General features: G+C 43.4%; 1 protein-coding gene across 1 annotated transcript in view; it reads right to left on the bottom strand.

The window, feature by feature from the left end:
- Positions 1-1,191: 1,191 nt before the first annotated feature.
- Positions 1,192-22,053, bottom strand: part of LOC124272266 (cytochrome P450 monooxygenase 169-like) — a 36,838-nt gene continuing 15,976 nt past the window's right edge. The window contains exons 7-13 of the mRNA XM_046707429.1: positions 20,638-20,750; positions 14,616-14,758; positions 6,094-6,206; positions 6,020-6,031; positions 5,468-5,640; positions 4,954-5,067; positions 1,192-4,221 (exon numbers count right to left, since the gene is read on the bottom strand). Coding sequence (XP_046563385.1) covers positions 3,945-4,221; positions 4,954-5,067; positions 5,468-5,640; positions 6,020-6,031; positions 6,094-6,206; positions 14,616-14,758; positions 20,638-20,750 — 945 coding nt within the window. The 3' untranslated portion in view covers positions 1,192-3,944. The remainder of the gene's footprint in view (positions 4,222-4,953; positions 5,068-5,467; positions 5,641-6,019; positions 6,032-6,093; positions 6,207-14,615; positions 14,759-20,637; positions 20,751-22,053) is intronic.

Raw genomic sequence — 22,053 nt, 5'->3', positions numbered from 1 at the left:
AGTAGAAATAGTTGGATGTTACATTGACCTTAGGGTCGTTTAGTCACTAGTTGGTAGTGGGGAACCAACCACACCATGGTTACAAATTGCTCAGCAAAATCAGATTGGCCTGCATAAAAATGGCATTAATTCTCATGGTATGATGAACCAGTATGTTCCTGATCAAGAATCAGACATATTGGAACCCGGGATGCAAAAACATTTGTCATGCTAAGTTCACTTGATGTTTCATATCATTTGTCTGGACATCCTATAAAATCACTGTCATACTGTTAAACATTTTCCTTACAGTAACTACAATGTGTGTTCATAAAAAGGACCATATTAAAGTTTATGACGACAGTCTGAATGTGAACCAGAACATCCAGTGACTGACATCATGAGCACTGATCTATACACACTGACATGCATCAACCAATTCAGCAAGGCCATAAGTTGCCTCTTAACACAAGCAAGAGATGCTGAAGAACAAACCTTTATAAGTGTACACGGAATGGCTAAACAGAAAAGAGAAATGGCTTAACAAGTTTTAGTTTGACAAACATTTGGATGAGCAATGTCATTTTGGCTGTTCTGTATCAGCCTTGCAGCCATGGCCTGGACAATGCTGAAACACCAGTCTCTTTGACCATCTAGGCAGGAACAAGGGAACTCTGGATGGTCAAGGTGGAACTGGCAGCACTGACTGACCATCAGATAATGTACCATTAGTAAAGAAGGAGGTGAGGTGAAATTGGATTTAACGTCGTGCTTGAGAATATTTCGCTCATATGACGACGTGCATGCGTGTGTATGTGTCTGGGTGGCTGCTTGTACTAGCCCAGACTTAAGCTGGTTTTATAGTGCTAGCTCACTGAGATACCATGCTGCAGTGAAGCATGAATACCCCACTCAGACACATTATACTGACTCCGAGCCGACCAGTCCTTGTTGTACCCAATAATGCCGAGAGCCAGGCAGGGACCAACAAGTACCATATTTTAACGTCTTTTGGTATGACGTGGTCGGGATCGAACCCGTGACCTTCCGCTCTCCGGGCGGTAGCTCTAACCACTACACCACGGAGGCGGTCAGTAAAGAAGGAGCATTACTAACAGCTGAATTGTACTACTTTAGCCAATGTAACAAACGTATATTGATACACAGGCCATGGTAAAGTTATTTACAGAAACAAACTACAAGAGTCTTGGGAATATGTAATTGTTTTACTCACATAGACATAAAAATATACTTGAAATTAAACATCTAAATGTTCTTCAATAACAACTACAAAAGTATGAAATGTGTAGAATGTTACCCGAAAAGACACTAACATAACAAATACAGTTTATATATATAATGTGTTAAATGGGGTACAATGATTTCCTTAAATATTGTAAAAACTGTCAACAGTCATTTCACTAAAGAACATTTAACTTGTATGTGAACACATATCAAAATCGTTTTCAGCATAGTACATTATAATCTGTATATTGTCATCATCATCATCATCATCATCATCATCATCATCCATCGATATATTTTAGAAGATGCAATTTCAAACCATCTTGCATAATAACATTGTTTGTATTAAATTCAAATCACATTCCTGAGATTGAGATAATTTTGTTATATAAGCATTAAAAGAGAAAACTAAACACACAAAGCATGAGTACATTTGTTGACATTTTTTGGTACCAAAATCATTATTCATTCTTTCTTAATTTGGAATGATCCTTTAGCCCAAGAACGTAGTGAAACCCTATGATACATAGCAGCAATCAAAGAGCAAGTACAAAAACAGTAAATTGGTGCATCAACTAGTGAACACATGATAATTAGTTCTAGCTCTTCAAACAGACATATTTCTTGATGTGGCTAGGCTTGTGTTATATTTGTTGTCATATGTGCTCTATAGATCATGAATAATGTTTATATTTCTCTGTATATTTATCAAGATGTATATTTCATATTATTATATGACGGGTATATTTCCGCCCTACTGATTGGCCCACTTGGTCACATGACAGCTGTGACGCTAAGCGATGTCAACCTCGCCACGTTGCGAGAGGTTGATATAACAATCCAAGCACCTCCTGTGGCTAAAAATAGATTTGGGAAATTCCAGCTGTGAACTCCGCACTGCTGAAATTGAGACTTGAAATATTTGAACTGTGATGTTTTAAAGATGGTGAAATGTTATTGACTGTTGAAAGATATCTAAAAGATTGTGATAATAAACAAGTTGAATTTTAAAGAAAATGCTTTCATTTACTAATACTGCCTCTGAAAGCTGCAAGCCTATTCCAGCTTATATTGAGTCTCTCCTATGTCACAGAAGAACAAGTATTCAGTACTTTTCGGTTGATCCAATGATTTATCAACCTTGGACATGTGATATTCGCCTCGGTGAATATGACATGTCCAAGGTCAATAAATCATTGGATCAACCTCACTAGAAGTCAATAATTGTATAAAATATGTTTAATCAAGTTATATGGCTTGTTTGATTGTGGGAATGTTTCAGCATTGATCCAATGTTTCCTGGACATACAACTTGTAGACCTGATGATGTGTTCATGCTCATCATAGGATCTAAGGAGACATTTCCCTGATGACTGGCTATTGTTCACCATCTATTTTATATTCACCTAAGGTGTACTCATGCTCAATGCTCATCATGATATAAGGGATTATTTCCCTGAAAACGGGCTTGAAGCAGTTATTTCCCTGGATCTTAGTAGATATTTCCCTGATGACAGGTTCATCATTGGATCTAAGCAGATATCTCCCTAATGACAGGTTCATCATTGGATCTAAGTAGATATTTCCCTAATGACAGGTTCATCATTGGATCTAAGTAGATATTTCCCTGATGACAGGTTCATCATTGGATCTAAGTAGATATCTCCCTAATGACAGGTTCAACATTGGGTCTAAGTAGATATTTCCCTAAAGACAGGTTCATCATTGGGTCTAAGTAGATATTTCCCTAATGACAGGTTCAACATTGGGTCTAAGTAGATATTTCCCTAATGACAGGTTCATCATTTGATCTAAGTAGATATTTCCCTCATGACAGGTTCATCATTGGATCTAAGTAGATATTTCCCTCATGACAGGTACATCATTGGATCTAAGTAGATATTTCCCTAATGACAGGTTCATCATTGGATCTAAGGAGATATTTCCCTAATGACAGGTTCATCATTGGATCTAAATAGATATTTCCCTAATGACAGGTACATCATTGGATCTAAGTATATATATTTTCATGGGTATCATGAAGTGAGCTAGTGACAACCTTGTTATCATGACTTTGTATGTAATCATGCAGCTATCCAACAATTAGTGATCACAGTAAAGATTTTACTGTAATTCAGATTTGGGAACACTTGCTACTGAACTGGGGCCCAATTACACAGAGATAATATACATGTATTCAACAGATGGAATGCACTAAAATACTACTACTTTAGAACGAGTTACCCATTTGTTTAAAGGATGATGACAATAAGTCTTTCCAACATTAGCAAACATGTTAGACTAGAGGTCTGTAAACATGAGTTGTGTCCCTTGGTGTCAAGGTCATGTATGTTAATCTTGCTTACTAAGAATTTGCTAACAATACCAAGGTAATATGTACTGTGTTGTAAGTATCTCTCTCAAGTTATAAGTTTTCAATGTGGCAAGAAGGCACTGAGTATTGTATCTGATTCATAATAATTCTTTTAAGAATAAATCAACACCCTTGCCTTCAAGGTGTAAAACACTTTAACTGTTCAATAAGGTCCTTGAAGTTGAACACCCTGCCTTCATGCACATTGTAGAATACTGAAACATTCTTTCAGTTCATCATCTCTCCCTTGAAGGACCTTTTTGAACACTGGAACACTTTTCAAAGGACCTTGTGGAACACTCAACAGTTCAAAACATTTGCCATCAGGACCTGGTGGAAAACTTTGCTAGTTCAAAACCTTTGCCTTCAATTTAGGTGCAGGATCTGGTCTCATAGTGATTCTTTGTCGCTTCTTGTAAATCTGGTCTGGGTTTGAGAGTTTATGGTCAAACTCTCGGAACAGGATTGCCAGAATTACCTTCATCTCCATCAGGGCAAACTTGTAGCCAATGCACATCCTGGGGCCAGCCACAAAGGGCAGCCAGGAATACGGATGGACCTTACTGTCATCCATGAAACGTTCTGGTTTGAACTCTTCGGGATCTGTCCAGTAGGCCGGGTTCCTGGGGAATGGAAATGTATATCTGATTTGATGGTGATGAACTTGAGCAATTTGGTGGTGGGGTAGCCTGGTGGTTAAAGCGTTTGCGAGTCACGCCGAAGACTTGGGTTCAATTCCCCACATGGGTACAATGTGTGAAGCCCATTTCTTGTCTCCCCCACCGTGATATTGCTGAAATATTGCTAAAAGCGGCGTAAAACTTAACTCACTCACTCACTATCAGCTATTTCCCAGATATTTAAATGATTTCTGGTGTTTGATCATTTGAGGCTTGATTAGGGTATTCTGATGTTGCGTCTGTGTTGCAGGCTACAAGTTATTATCACAAACTGCACTGCGAGCATGCACCTTAAGTAACCTCACTTCAGAGGGAAGAATATTGCCAATGTGACGTTAAATAATAACTCACTCACTCCCTCAGAGGGAAGGGCAGAGTAATAAACATCTGAAACTTCCTTCACTTGCAGCTTCTCTCCTGCATGAGCGAGTGAGTTGGTTTTAAGACGGCTATTAACAGTAATCTAGTTCTATCACAACAAGTGAGCTCATTGTAGGAGGAAAGTCAGATGAGTCTATTGTGCTGGCAGACCATAGCCCTATCTGTGATAAACCCCTTACAAGATATTACTGGAATGCTGTTAACAGTGGCATCATACCAAGCTCACACTGGTTACATCTCATAGACCCTGAACTTTCCCTCCTTCACCCTGCTAGTACCTGAAGATCCCCTTACCTGTGCAAGGCTCCCACTTGGATGTTGATGATGGTGCCAGCGGGGATGAAGTAACCGTTCAGGACATCATCATTTACAGCAGTCCGGAATGTCATAGGTGCAGCTGGGTACAACCTGCCATGGAAACATGTGCTAAGGAAATCAGTTTGAGTGAGTGAGTGAATTGGTCGGTCAGTTTGGGTTTAATGCTGCTTGATATGGGAGGGAGGTGCAGGTGCAGGTTTGTGACATTTACCAATTTAGTGAAACCACAAGCCATCTGATCTAAACAACCCAGTGTATCATGGCATCTACCCACTAAAAGAGACAGGGAATCAAACCGTCCATTTTCACGCTTCTTTGTGTTGACACTCAATCCACTAGACCACAGAGGGAGTCCAGGTATCTCTCTATCCACATAGACATGACCCCCATGCCCCCAGGACACACTGTAGCTCACTTTAAGAATCATAGGGTTCTAAGAACTAATTCTGTGGGTCAATCATCAGGCATTAGTACCATCACTGCTACTCACCGCAACGTTTCCTTGACAACACACGCCAAATATGGCATCTTCTCCAGGTGTTCTATGGTGATTGGTTGACCTTTTGGGGGCAAGATTGCAGTGACTTCATCACAAAGCCGTTTCTGAATCTCGGCACATTGAGACAGTTTCAGGAGGCACCATGTCATTGAAGTTGCTGTCGTCTGGTTAAAAAAGTGACAAGAAATACATAAATAATACGGTGTAAATTTGAATTTGTCACTCAATCCATCCCTTGTATGATTTTCCCAATTTCAGCATAACTGTCGGCTATAACACTTAACTAATGATCACAGTTTTCACTTCGTATACCATCCTCCTTACCTGAATTGTTGCCACCCTGATTTTGCTTACACAGTTAACTTTGTAGATTTGTTCCATGTTGTTTGTATCCTGGTTTGGGACACAAGGACACCAGTAATGGGTGTCACTTCATTGCACCCATGTGGGGAATCAAACTGTGACTTCAGCAGGACATGTGGATGCTTTAACCACTGGGCTACCCCAACTCCCCTACAGTACAGCACTCTCTGACCATCTCACCTCATGACCTGACTGGGCTACCCCAACTCCCCTACAGTTCAGCACTCTCTGACCATCTCACCTCATGACCTTGCTAACATGAAGGTCATCACATGATCTCTCAGCTGTTGCCGTGACAACCCTTCCCCTGACTCTGTATCCCGTGCCAGCAGCAGCATGCTAAGAAGGTCCGAGAGTTTACTCTCATCTGTAATGATAAAAATCACATGGGTCATTTCACACTGGTCTGATCAGTACTTCAGTCACATCATGACATGACGGCGTAATCTATGACGGGGCCAAGTTGGCACAGGTCCTCATTTGTTTACCACTTTCATAAACTGTCAGCACAAGTATGGTGCGGAGAACGTCCAAAGTTGATGCAGCAGGACAAGAAAGTTCTGATGGGATTTGTGTCTGAGGTCTCTAATGACAGGTTCATCATTGGATCTAAGTAGATATTTCCCCAATGACACATTCATAATTGGATCTAAGTAGATATCTCCCTAATGACAGGTTCATCATTGGATCTAAGTAGATATCTCCCTAATGACAGGTACATCATTGGATCTAAGTAGATATTTCCCTAATGACAGGTACATCATTGGATCTAAGTAGATATTTCCCCAATGACAGGTTCATCATTGATCTAAAGTAGATATCTCCCTAATGACAGGTTCATCATTGGATCTAAGTAGATATCTCCCTAATGACAGGTTCATCATTGGATCTAAGTAGATATTTCCCTAATGACAGGTTCATCATTGGATCTAAGTAGATATCTCCCTAATGACAGGTTCATCATTGGATCTAAGTAGATATTTCCTAATGACAGGTTCATCATTGGATCTAAGTAGATATTTCCCTCATGACGATTCATAATTGGATCTAAGTAGATATTTCCCAATGACAGGTTCATCATTGATCTAAGTAGATATCTCCCTAATGACAGGTTCATCATTGGATCTAAGTAGATATCTCCCTAATGACAGGTTCATCATTGGATCTAAGTAGATATTTCCCCAATGACAGGTTCATCATTGGATCTAAGTAGATATTTCCCTAATGACAGGTTCATCATTGGATATAGGTATATATTTCCAGGACAAGAAAGTTCTGACGGGATTTTTGTCCGAGGTCTGACAGCCTGTCAACATGACCAAGAGATTAACCTTGCTTGCAAGCTGACAATGTCAGGATGTCATCTGTTAATTTCATGCACTACAACATAGATCATGGACCTTTTTGGTGAATCCTGTGCGTGTAACAGAGGACTTTCTTCTGGTAAATTCTTCTGCTGGAATCATGTAACTATAGGTTGTTGCTTCTTTCCAGAAAAAGGGGCAGTTGCGTAGCCCAGTGGTTAAAGCATTCACTCGTTATGCCAAAGACCGGGTTTGAATGGGTACAATGTGTGAAGCCCATTTCTGAAGGCCCCTACTGTGATATTGCTGGAATATTGCCAAAAGCGGCATAAAACTAAACTCACACTCACCTTCAAGGAAATGTAATCTAGATTATCTAGTTTACACCTAAATTAAATTCCCCCGCCCACACCTCCACCCTTATTTCTCACCCTTTCCTCCACAAAATATCATCCCAAAAACATCATAAAAAAGGTCTAAACCATTGACCTGGAATGTCTTGAATTATTGTCTGTTTTGATTGTCTGAACACCAGGGTGATATTTCTTCTTTGTATTGTAGTCAACAAGTTTGTCATAGTCTGACTGCTTCATGGCAACTGACAGATCACTTTGTCGTCTTACTGATTGTGCGGCATTATGTTTCTCAAATATCAACAATAACCTGATGTCGATGATATGTCCTAGATATTGGACATCAGATCTAGTCCTCTGTATTCTGATCTTCAGCAATCCAGGTTTGTCATAAGAGGTGATAAACAGGTTTGGTAGGTCAGGCTTGGTGACTTAGTTGATGTTTGTCATCTTTTATCCCAACATACTATACAATCACTGGATTGTCTGGTCCAGGCTTGACTATTTACAGACTGCCATCATTGACTATCGCTATCGCAATTATGATCAGCATTTCATTAAGTATTATATTTTAAGTAGTTTTCTAGTTAGATTGCACCATCGGTTCGCTTTTGAGCTAAACAGACTATACCAAGGTGCCAGACATCTGATGCTCCAGCTAATATAACCTGTCATCACTGTGCACGCACTCTAAGGCTTTCTGCTTGTTGCCAATGTAACCTGTCATCACTGTGCACTTCTAAGGCTTTCTGCTTGTTGCTAATGTAACCTGTCATCACTGTGCACGCCTCTAAGGCTTTCTGCTTGTTGCTACGTAACCTGTCATCACTGTGCACCTCTAAGGCTTTCTGTTTGTTGCTAATGTAACCTGTCATCACTGTGCACTCCTGCTGGGCTTTCTGCTTGTTGCTAATGTAACCTGTCATCACTGTGCACTCCTCTAAGGCTTTCTGCGTTGCTAATGTAACCTGTCATCACTGTGCACCTCTTCAAGGCTTTCTGCTTGTTGCTAATGTAACCTGTCATCACCGTGCACCTCTAAGGCTTTCTGCTTGTTGCCAATGTAACCTGTCATCATCTGTGCACCTCTCTAAAGCTTTCTGCTTGTTGCTACGTAACCTGTCATCACTGTGCACTCCTCTAAAGCTTTCTGCTTGTTGCTAATGTACCCTGTCATCACTGTGCACCTCTAAAGCTTTCTGCTTGTTGCCACGTAACCTCATCACTGTGCACTCCTCTAAAAGCTTTCTGCTTGTTGCTAAATGTAACCTGTCATCACTGTGCACCTCTAAAGCTTTCTGCTTGTTGCTAATGTAACCCGTCATCACTGTGCACCTCTAAAGCTTTCTGCTTGCCATACTGTAACCCGTCATCACCTGTGCACTCCTAAAGCTTTCTGTTTGTTAGCCAGCGCAACCTGTCATCACTGTGCACTTCAAAGCTTTCTGCTTGTTGCTACGTAACCTGTCATCACTGGTGCACCTCTAAAGCTTTCTTCTGTTGCTCACGTAACTTGTTATCACCCGTGCACCTCTTGTTGGCTTTCTGTTTGTTGCTAATGTAACCTGTCATCACTGTGCACTCCTCTAAAGCTTTCTGCTTGTTGCTAATGTAACCTGTCATCACCTGTGCACTCCTCTAAGGCTTCTCTGTTTGTTAACGTAACCTGTCATCACTGTGCACTCCTCTAAGGCTTTCTGCTTGTTGCCAATGTAACCTGTCATCACTGTGCACGCCTCTAAGGCTTGTTTGTTGCCACGTAACCCATCACTCGCACGCCTCTAAGCTTTCTGCTTGTTGCTAATGTAACCCTGTCATCACTGTGCACCTCTCTGCTTTCTATGTGTTAACGTAACCTGTCATCACTGTACTCTTCTAGCGGCTTTCGTCTGTTGCAATGTAACCTGTCATCATCTGTGCACTCTCTAAAGCTTTCTGCTTGTTGCAATGTAACCCGTCATCACTGTGCACCTCTAAAGCTTTCTGCTTCGTTGCTAATGTAACCTGTCATCACCTGTGCACCCTCTAAAGCTTTCTGCTTCTGTTGCTAATGTAACCTTGTCATCACCAGTGCACTCCTCTAAAGCTTTCTGCTTTGTTGCTAATGTAACCTGTCATCACTGTGCACTCCTCTAAAGCTTTCTGCTTGTTGCTAATGTAACCTGTCACCACTGTGCACTCCTAAAGCTTTCTGCTTGTTGCTAATGTAACCTGTCATCACTGTGCACTCCTCAAAGCTTTCTGTTTGTTGCCACGTAACTTGTTATCACCTGCGCACTCCTCTAAGGCTTTTCTGCGGTTGTTGCTAATGTAACCTGTCATCACTGTGCACCCTCTAAAGCTTTCTGCTTCTGTTGCCAATGTAACCTGTCATCACCGTGCACCCCTCTAAGGCTTTCGTTTGTTGCTAATGTAACCTGTCATCACTGTGCACCCTCTAAAGCTTTCTGCTTGTTGCTAATGTAACCTGTCATCACCTGTGCACTCCTCTAAGGCTTTCTGCTTGCGAGTGCTAATGTAACCCGTCATCACCCAGCACTCTCTAAAGCTTCTCGTTTGTTGTTAATGTAACCCGTCATCACTGCGCACCTCTAAAGCTTCTGCTTTGTTGCCAACGTAACCCGTCATCACCTCGTTCACCCTCTAAGGCTTCTGCTTGCTGCTAATGTAACCCGTCATCACCTGTGCCCTCCTCTGTGCTTTCTGTTTGTTGCTAATGTAACCTGTCATCACTGTGCACTTCTAAGGCTTTCTGCTTGTTGCTAATGTAACCCGTCATCACTCGTGCACTCTCTAAGGCTTTCTGCTTTTGTTGTTAATGTAACCTGTCATCACTGTGCACCTTCTGGCTTTCTGCTTGTTAACCGTAACCTGTCATCACCAGTGCACTCCTCAAAGCTTCGTTTTGTTGCCAATGTAACCTGTCATCACCGTGCACCCTGGCTTTCTGCTTCGTTGCTACTGTAACCTGTCATCACTGTGCACTCTTTCTAAGGCTTTCGTTTGTTGCTAATGTAACCTGTCATCACTCGTGTGCACTTCTAAGGTTTCTGCTTGTTGGTTAATGTAACCCGTCATCATCTGTGCACCTTCTAAGGCTTTCTGCTTTGTTATATAATGTAACCTGTCATCACTGTGCACCTCTAAAGCTTTCTGCTTGTTGCTAATGTAACCCGTCATCACTTGTGCACTCCTCTAAGGCTTTCTCATAGATTGTTGCAAATGTAACCTGTCATCACTGTGCACTCCTCTAAGGCTTTCTGGCGTATTATTAACGTAACCCGTCATCACCTGTGCACTCCTCTAAAGCTTTCGTTGCTTGTTGACACAATGTAACCCGTCATCATCCAGCACCTCTAAAGCTTTCTGCTTGTCGCTACACGTAACCCGTCAATCACCTCAGCACCTCCTCTAAAGCTTTGCTGCTTGTTGCGTACCCTGTCATCACTGTGCACTCTCTAAAGCTTTCTAAGTTTTGTTGCTAATGTAACCTGTCATCACTCGTGCACTCTCTAAAGCTTCTGCTTTTGTTGCTAATGTAACCTGTCATCACTGTGCACCTCTAAAGCTTTCTGCTTGTTAAGCAACGTAACCCGTCATCACTGTGCACCTCTAAAGCTTTCTGCTTGTTGCCACGTAACCCGTCATCACCAGCATCTCCTCTAAAGCTTTCTGCTTGTTGCTGTGTAACCTGTCATCACTGTGTGCACTCCTCTAAAGCTTTCTGTTTGTTGCTAATGTAACCTGTCATCACCTGCACCTCTCTCAAAGCTTCTGTTTGTTGTTAATGTAACTTTGTTATCACCTGTGCACCTCTAAGGCTTTCTGCTTGTTACACGTAACCTGTCATCACTGTGCACTCCTCTAAAGCTTTCTGCTTGTTGCTAATGTAACCTGTCATCACCTGTGCACTCCTCTAAGGCTTTCTGCTTTTGTTGCTATGATGTAACCTGTCATCACTCGTGCACCTCTAAGGCTTTCTGCTTGCTGCCAATGTAACCTGTCATCACCGTGCACTTCTGCTGGCTTTCTGTTTGTTGCCAATGTAACCTGTCATCACTGTGCACGCTTCTGCTGCTTCTGCTTGTTGCTAATGTAACCTGTCATCACTGTGCACTCCCTCTAAGGCTTCTGCGTTGTTAATGTAACCTGTCATCACGTGCACCCTCTAAGGCTTTCTGTTTGTTGCTTAATGTAACCCGTCATCATCTGTGCACCTCTAAAGCTTTCTGCTTGTTGCTAATGTAACCTGTCATCACTGTGCACCCTCTAAAGCTTTCTTGCTTGTTGCTAATGTAACCTGTCATCACTGTGCACCTCTAAAGCTTTCTGCTTGTTGCTAATGTAACCTGTCATCACTGTGCACTCCTCTAAGGCTTTCTGCTTGTTGCTAATGTAACCTGTCATCACCTGTACACTCTAAAGCTTCTGCTTGTTGTTAATGTAACCTGTCATCACTGTGCACCCTCTAAAGCTTTCTGCTTGTTGCTAATGTAACCTGTCATCACCTGTTCAATTCTCTAAGGCTTTCTGCTTGTTGCTAATGTAACCTGTCATCACCTTGTGCCTCCTCTAAAGCTTTCTGTTTGTTGCTAATGTAACCTCATCACTGTGCACGCCTTCAAGGCTTTCTGCTTGTTGCTAATGTAACCTGTCATCACTGTGCACTCCTCTAAGGCTTTCTGTTTGTTGCTAATGTAACCTGTCATCACTGTGCACCTCTAAGGCTTTCTGGGCGCGGTTGCTAATGTAACCTGTCATCACCTGTGCACCTCTAAAAGCTTTCTGTTTGTTGCTAATGTAACCTGTCATCACTGTGCACTCCTCTAAGGCTTTCGTTTGTTGCTAATGTAACCTGTCATCACTGTGCACTCTTCTAAGGCTTTCTGCTTGTTGTTAATGTAACCCGTCATCACTGTGCACGCCTCTAAAGCTTTCTGCTTGTTGTTAATGTAACCTGTCATCATCTGTGCACTCTCTAAGGCTTTCTGTTTGTTGCTACTGTAACCCGTCATCACTGTGCACTCCTCTAAAGCTTTCTGCTTGTTGCTAATGTAACCTGTCATCACTGTGCACCTCTCTAAAGCTTTCTGCTTTGTTGCTAATGTAACCTGTCATCACTGTGCACCTCTCCTGAAAGCTTTCTGCTTGTTGCTAATGTAACCTTGTCATCACTGTGCACTCCTCTAAAGCTTTCTGTTTGTTGCTAATGTAACCTGTCATCACCTGTGCACCTCTAAAGCTTTCTGCTTTGTTGCTAAAGTAACCTGTCATCACTGTGCACCTCTAAAGCTTTCTGCTTGTTGCCAATGTAACCCGTCATCACTGCACTCCTCTAAAGCTTTCTGTTTGTTGCTAATGTAACTTGTTATCACCTGTGCACCTCTGCTGGGCTTTCTGCTTGTTGCTGTTAATGTAACCTGTCATCACTGTGCACCTCTAAAGCTTCTGCTTGTTGCCAATGTAACCTGTCATCACCTGTGCACCCTCTCAAGGCTTTCTGTTTGTTGCTAATGTAACCCGTCATCACTGTGCACTCCTCTAAGGCTTTCTGCTTGCTGCTAATGTAACCTGTCATCACTGTGCACGCCTCTTAAGGCTTTCTGCTTGTTGCTAATGTAACCTGTCATCACTGTGCACTTCCTAAGGCTTTCTGCTTGTTGCCACCGTAACCCGTCATCACTGTGCACCTCCTCTAAGGCTTTCTGCGCGTTGCTACGTGTAACCTGTCATCACTGTGCACCCTCTAAGGCTTTCTGTTTGTTGCTAATGTAACCTGTCATCATCTCAGCACTCCTCTAAAGCTTCAAGCTTTGTTGCTAATGTAACCTGTCATCACTGTGCACCTCCTAAAGCTTTCTGCTTGTTGCTAATGTAACCTGTCATCACTGTGCACTCCTCTAAAGCTTTCTGCTTGTTGCTAATGTAACCTGTCATCACTGTGCACTCCTCTAAAGCTTTCTGCTTGTTGCTAATGTAACCTGTCATCACTGTGCACTCCTCTAAAGCTTTCTGCTTGTTGCTAATGTAACCTGTCATCACTGTGCACTCCTCTAAAGCTTTCTGCTTGTTGCTAATGTAACCTGTCATCACTGTGCACTCCTCTAAAGCTTTCTGTTTGTTGCTAATGTAACTTGTTATCACCTGTGCACTCCTCTAAGGCTTTCTGCTTGTTGCTAATGTAACCTGTCATCACTGTGCACTCCTCTAAAGCTTTCTGCTTGTTGCTAATGTAACCTGTCATCACCTGTGCACTCCTCTAAGGCTTTCTGCTTGTTGCTAATGTAACCTGTCATCACTGTGCACTCCTCTAAAGCTTTCTGCTTGTTGCTAATGTAACCTGTCATCACTGTGCACTCCTCTAAGGCTTTCTGCTTGTTGCTAATGTAACCTGTCATCACCTGTGCACTCCTCTAAAGCTTTCTGCTTGTTGTTAATGTAACCTGTCATCACTGTGCACTCCTCTAAAGCTTTCTGCTTGTTGCTAATGTAACCTGTCATCACCTGTTCACTCCTCTAAGGCTTTCTGCTTGTTGCTAATGTAACCTGTCATCACCTGTGCCCTCCTCTAAAGCTTTCTGCTTGTTGCTAATGTAACCTGTCATCACTGTGCACTCCTTAAGGCTTTCTGCTTGTTGCTAATGTAACCTGTCATCACTGTGCACCTCTCTGGGACTTTCTGCTTGTTGCTAATGTAACCTGTCATCACTGTGCACTCCCTCTAAGGCTTTCATGCGTTGCTAATGTAACCTGTCATCACCTGTGCACCTCTCTAAAGCTTTCTGCTTGTTGCTAATGTAACCTGTCATCACTGTGCACTCCTCTAAGGCTTTCTGCTTGTTGCTAATGTAACCTGTCATCACTGTGCACTCTTCTAAGGCTTTCTGCTTGTTGCTAATGTAACCTGTCATCACTGTGCACTCCTCTAAAGCTTTCTGCTTGTTGCTAATGTAACCTGTCATCATCTGTGCACTCCTCTAAGGCTTTCTGCTTGTTGCTAATGTAACCTGTCATCACTGTGCACTCCTCTAAAGCTTTCTGCTTGTTGCTAATGTAACCTGTCATCACTGTGCACTCCTCTAAGGCTTTCTGCGTGTTGCTAATGTAACCTGTCATCACCTGTGCACTCCTCTAAGGCTTTCTGCTTGTTGCTAATGACGTCGTGGATCATCTTGTTCGTCACAGACAGATTCCTGGCAAACTTTCTGTTTTCTTCAGATGGCAGGTGGCTGTTTAACCATGGGAAAAACACCCGCATAATACTAAATAAAAGATGAAAACATTTAAATTAATGCAGGCATTATATAGTGGCATATTTTACTATGTACATCATGTTCAGTAATAGAAGATTATCAAATAATGAATTGTTTGGGGCTCTTATTGTTCTGCAACATCTTCATAATAAGGGATGATCTATGTGTGTATGATCTATGATCTATGTGTGTTCTTGTGCATAGAGCGAAGGTTGCACAACAGTTAAGCAAGGTAGATAATGATCGCGAAGTCCTTGGATGGGTGACCATGTTTGGCAACTTGACCCTGAGTGTTTCTAGGACTTCAGTCCTGCTCTGCAACAACTGCATTTCTTCACCCCACAGAAAATGGGTACCCGGTGGGATACATCACATGACTATTAACTTTCTAGCATCTTACAGGCAGCTTGGGTTATCCAGGGTAAAAAGGTCTGTTGTGTTGTATGCACTTAGAGCATGCCCCCCACAGAGTTGAGTTAGCGCTATATAAGTGGCCTTTTCATTATACTTGTATTCAGAAGGCCTTTTTGTTTCAATACCTGATGTGCAGTATTTTGGGATTATTGTTGTACAGTATTACATCGTATTCAACCGAAAATATGCACGCAAAAATATGGTTGCAAAGCTGTGCACCTCACCAGCACCTCACCTCACCAGCACCTCACCTCACCAGCACCTCACCTCACCAGCACCTCACCGGGTTATGATTGATCTTCAGTAACGCATGCTTGTCGTAAGAGGGAACTAACATCATGGTCAGGCTCTCGGTTGACATATGTCATCGTATCCCAAATATTGCATAGATCGATGCTCATGCTGTTGATCTCTGGATTGTCTGGCCCAGACCCGATTATTTACAGACCACCACCATACAGCTGGAATATTGTTGAATGTGGTGTATAACTAACCTCACTCACTCACTGTCACAAATCAGACATTCACGAATCTTTGATTGTAGAAAGTCTGCACAGTGAAAATTCATGGACAGTGACAAATAACATATGTTCACAAATCACACACATAGTTTATACTACAGACAACACCCAGGTCTGTTTGAGTTGATTATTTTCAGTACATCTGTGGTCCTACTCACAGCGAAGAGAAATGTGGGTAAAAGTTGTGCTCAACAATCATGCAGATATAGTGACGCGTGTGTGTATGTCTATGTGGGCACATGAGAAGAGTTTGTGTGAGTGTGTGTTTATGTAAGTCTCTTTGTGTGCATGCATGTGTGCATCTGTTTGTCTGTGTAGGGATGGGAGTGTGTGATATTGAAAGTATTTGTGTGCGTGAGTTTGTGTGTTAGTTTGAGTGAGTGAGTGAGGTTTTCAGCAATATTAATATTAATAATAATAATAATGTGTCCATTTATATAGCACCAAACTCCACACTAGGTATGCTCATAGCACTAACAATCAAGGCACAGCACATTATTCCAGCACTATCACGACAGGGGACACCTGAAATAGAGAATCGAACCCAGGTCCTCGGCATGAAAAGCAAACGCTTTAACCACTAGGCTACCCTACTGCCTTGTGTTTGTAGGTCTGTGTGATTGTAAGTATGTGTGTGTAGTTCCATAGTGCTACTCCTCTGAGATGCAACCACAAGCCATCAGTCTCCAGGCAAACACTCCCTCTATCCCCCCAAATACAGAGGTGGTCATGGAATCAAACCACAGACCACACTCTCCATCAGACCCTCTGTCCACTTGACCACAGAGACAGTTAGGCTGAAGGGGTCGTTGTCGGCACAGGTACTACAGATACGTACCCCAGGTACCTTTCTGTATACAGATATGTACCCTAAAGAAAGTCAAATACAGAAACGCATTACCGCACCCTAAAAGGCGGAGGAGTCCATATTCGCAATCCAAAAGCAAAACCGTATGTAAGTTGTTCCCGTTCAACTGACTCGAGTGGTATTCATATGCATCAGCGAAATATCTGTTACTGTGTATTCTCATTATTTACATAACGCAATCAAATGTATCTAATACAACAGTATGACAGTTCCGGTCAAGAATACGGCACAATGGGAATGGAATCGTCCTAGGGTACGTTTCTGTATTCTCATTATGGCCAAGGTACGTTTCTGTATACAGAAACGTACCTGGGGTACATATCTGTAGTACCCGTGCCGACAACGACCCCTTCAGCGACAGTGAGGGAACTGAATCCCCAACATTCCATTCTCCATCAGACGCTCTGTCCACTTGACCACAGAGACAGTTAGGGTACTGAATCCCCAACATTCCACTGTCCAGTCAGGCACTCTATGCACTACATGACAGAGACAGTTAGGGTACTGAATCCCCAACATTCCATTCTCCATCAGACGCTCTGTCCACTTGACCACATGACAGACGCAGTTAGGGTACTGAATCCCCAACATTCCACTCTCAGTCAGGCACTCTATGCACTACATGACAGAGAGCAGTTAGGGTACTGAATCCCCAACATTCCACTCTCCAGTCAGGCACTCTATGCACTACATGACAGAGAGACACAGTTAGGGTACTGAATCCCCAACATTCCACTCTCCAGTCAGGCACTCTATGCACTACATGACAGAGACAGTTAGGGTACTGAATCCCCAACATTCCACTGTCCAGTCAGGCACTCTATGCACTACATGACAGAGGCAGTTAGGGTACTGAATCCCCAACATTCCACTCTCCAGTCAGGCACTCTATGCACTACATGACAGAGACAGTTAGGGTACTGAATCCCCAACATTCCATTCTCCAGTCAGGCACTCTATGCACTACATGACAGAGACAGTTAGGGTACTGAATCCCCAACATTCCACTCTCCAGTCAGGCACTCTATGCACTACATGACAGAGACAGTTAGGGTACTGAATCCCCAACATTCCATTCTCCATCAGACGCTCTGTCCACTTGACCACAGAGACAGTTAGGGTACTGAATCCCCAACATTCCACTCTCCAGTCAGGCACTCTATGCACTACATGACAGAGACAGTTAGGGTACTGAATCCCCAACATTCCACTCTCCAGTCAGGCACTCTATGCACTACATGACAGAGACAGTTAGGGTACTGAATCCCCAACATTCCACTCTCCAGTCAGGCACTCTATGCACTACATGACAGAGACAGTTAGGGTACTGAATCCCCAACATTCCACTGTCCAGTCAGGCACTCTATGCACTACATGACAGAGACAGTTAGGGTACTGAATCCCCAACATTCCACTCTCCAGTCAGGCACTCTATGCACTACATGACAGAGACAGTTAGGGTACTGAATCCCCAACATTCCTTCTCTCCAGTCAGGCACTCTATGCACTACATGACAGAGGCAGTTAGGGTACTGAATCCCCAACATTCCACTCTCCAGTCAGGCACTCTATGCACTACATGACAGAGACAGTTAGGGTACTGAATCCCCAACATTCCACTCTCCAGTCAGGCACTCTATGCACTACATGACAGAGGCAGTTAGGGTACTGAATCCCCAACATTCCACTTCTCAGTCAGGCACTCTATGCACTACATGACAGAGACAGTTAGGGTACTGAATCCCAACATTCCACTGTCCAGTCAGGTACTCTATGCACTACATGACAGAGACAGTTAGGGTACTGAATCCCAACATTCCCACTCTCCAGTCAGGCACTCTATGCACTACATGACAGAGACAGTTAGGGTACTGAATCCCCAACATTCCACTGTCCAGTCAGGCACTCTATGCACTACATGACAGAGACAGTTAGGGTACTGAATCCCCAACATTCCACTCTCCAGTCAGGCACTCTATGCACTACATGACAGAGACAGTTAGGGTACTGAATCCCCAACATTCCACTGTCCAGTCAGGTACTCTATGCACTACATGACAGAGACAGTTAGGGTACTGAATCCCCAACATTCCACTTTCCAGTCAGGCACTCTATGCACTACATGACAGAGACAGTTAGGGTACTGAATCCCCAACATTCCACTCTCCAGTCAGGCACTCTATGCACTACATGACAGAGGCAGTTAGGGTACTGAATCCCCAACATTCCATTCTCCATCAGACGCTCTGTCCACTTGACCACAGAGACAGTTAGTGTACTGAATCCCCAACATTCCACTGTCCAGTCAGGCACTCTATGCACTACATAACAGAGACAGTTAGGGTACTGAATCACCAACATTCCACTGTCCAGTCAGGTACTCTATGCACTACATGACAGAGACAGTCAGGGTACTGAATCCCCAACATTCCATTCTCCATCAGACGCTCTGTCCACTTGACCACAGAGACAGTTAGGGTACTGAATCCCCAACATTCTACTCTCCAGTCAGGCACTCTATGCACTACATGACAGAGACAGTTAGGGTACTGAATCCCCAACATTCCACTCTCCAGTCAGGCACTCTATGCACTACATGACAGAGACAGTTAGGGTACTGAATCCCCAACATTCCATTCTCCATCAGACGCTCTGTCCACTTGACCACAGAGACAGTTAGGGTACTGAATCCCCAACATTCCACTGTCCAGTCAGGCACTCTATGCACTACATGACAGAGACAGTTAGGGTACTGAATCCCCAACATTCCACTCTCCAGTCAGGCACTCTATGCACTACATGACAGAGACAGTTAGGTACTGAACATCCCCAACATTCCTATGCCTCTCCAGTCAACATTCCACTCTCCAGTCAGGCACTCTATGCACTACATGACAGAGACAGTTAGGGTACTTCGAATCCCAACATTCCACTCTCCAGTCAGGCACTCTATGCACTACATGACAGAGACAGTTAGGGTACTGAATCCCCAACATTCCATTCTCCATCAGACGCTCTGTCCACTACATGACCACAGAGACAGTTAGGGGTACTGAATCCCCAACATTCCACTCTCCAGTCAGGCACTCTATGCACTACATGACAGAGGCAGTTAGGGTACTGAATCCCAACATTCCACTCTCCAGTCAGGCACTCTATGCACTACATGACAGAGACAGTTAGGGTACTGAATCCCCAACATTCCACTCTCCAGTCAGGCACTCTATGCACTACATGACAGAGACAGTTAGGGTACTGAATCACCAACATTCCACACTCCAGTCAGGCACTCTATGCACTACATGACAGAGACAGTTAGGGTACTGAATCCCCAACATTCCACACTCCAGTCAGGCACTCTTAGGGTTACTGATGCACTACATGACAGAAGCAGTTAGGGTACTGAATCACCAACATTCCACTCTCCATCAGACACTCTATGCACTACATGACAGAGACAGTTAGGGGTACTGAATCACCAACATTCCACTCTCCAGTCAGGCACTCTATGCACTACATGACAGAGACAGTTAGGGTACTGAATCCCCAACATTCCACTCTCCAGTCAGGCACTCTATGCACTACATGACAGAGGCAGTTAGGGTACTGAATCACCAACATTCCACTCTCCAGTCAGGCACTCTATGCACTACATGACAGAGACAGTTAGGGTACTGAATCCCCAACATTCCACACTCCAGTCAGGCACTCTATGCACTACATGACAGAGACAGTTAGGGTACTGAATCCCCAACATTCCACACTCCAGTCAGGCACTCTATGCACTACATGACAGAGGCAGTTAGGGTACTGAATCACCAACATTCCACTCTCCATCAGACACTCTATGCACTACATGACAGAGACAGTTAGGGTACTGAATCACCAACATTCCACTCTCCAGTCAGGCACTCTATGCACTACATGACAGAGACAGTTAGGGTACTGAATCCCCAACATTCCACACTCCAGTCAGGCACTCTATGCACTACATGACAGAGACAGTTAGGGTACTGAATCCCCAACATTCCACTCTCCAGTCAGGCACTCTATGCACTACAGAGGCCATCCTGATCTACACTCACTTGGGTTTGAAGCCATATAACAGGTCTGTAAAGGCCCGGCATCCCTTCTGCTCTGGTTTATGAAGTGCCTCAGTGTTGTATCCAAACCCGCACTCTGAGATGATGTCCATTGTCTGTCAACAACAAACTTGTTATAATATTTGTTTCCGTGTCATGCTAGTGTCTGCAGCCATCTGGATGCAGGAGCTCTAAAGATACAATGTATCACACAAATGTTCAACTGAAACTAACCTGCTTTTCTACTTAACTGTGCTTCAATGTTCTCTTCTCAAATACTGAACTGTGCTTCTATTTTTAGATGCTTGTGATCAAGTGAACTGTACTTCGTTATTTAGATACTGTTGTTCTACTGAGCTGTGCTTCAATATTTAGATATTTTTGTTGTGCTGAACTGTGCTTCAATGTCCAGGACTCACCATTCTACTCATGTCAACCCAACATCAAGGACTCACCATTGTACTCATGTCAACCCGATGTCCAGGACTCACCATTCTACTCATGTCAACCCAATGTCCAGGACTCACCATTCTACTCATGTCAACCCAATGTCCAGGACTCACCATTCTACTCATGTCAACCCCAACATCCAGGACTCACCATTCTACTCATGTCATCCCCAACATCCAGGACTCACCATTCTACTCATGTCATCCCCAACATCCAGGACTCACCATTCTACTCATGTTATCCCCAACATCCAGAACTCCCCATTGTACTCATGTCAACCCGATGTCCAGGACTCACCATTCTACTCATGTCAACCCAATGTCCAGGACTCACCATTCTACTCACGTCATCTCCAATGTCCGGGAATCACCATTCTACTCATGTCATCCCCTACATCCAGGACTCACCATTCTACTCATGTCAACCCAATGTCCAGGACTCACCATTCTACTCATGTCAACCCAATGTCCAGGACTCACCATTCTACTCATGTCAACCCAATGTCCAGGACTCACCATTCTACTCATGTCATCCCCTACATCCAGGACTCACCATTCTACTCATGTCAACCCAACATCCAGGACTCACCATTCTATTCATGTCAACCCAATGTCCAGGACTCACCATTCTACTCACGTCATCTCCAATGTCCAGGACTCACCATTCTACTCATGTCAACCCAATGTCCAGGACTCACCATTCTACTCATGTCAACCCAACATCCAGGACTCACCATTCTACTCATGTCAACCCAATGTCCAGGACTCACCATTGTACTCATGTCAACCAAACATCCAGAACTCACCATTCTACTCATGTCATCCCCAACATCCAGGACTCACCATTCTACTCATGTCAACCCAATGTCCAGGACTCACCATTCTACTCACATCATCTCCAATGTCCGGGACTCACCATTCTACTCATGTCAACCCAATGTCCAGGACTCACCATTCTACTCATGTCATC

This window comes from Haliotis rubra, unplaced genomic scaffold, assembly GCF_003918875.1.
Source record: "Haliotis rubra isolate DU_JTF1 unplaced genomic scaffold, ASM391887v1 Scf168, whole genome shotgun sequence".
Taxonomy (NCBI): domain Eukaryota; kingdom Metazoa; phylum Mollusca; class Gastropoda; order Lepetellida; family Haliotidae; genus Haliotis; species Haliotis rubra.
This window is presented reverse-complemented; position numbering and strand designations above follow the sequence as displayed.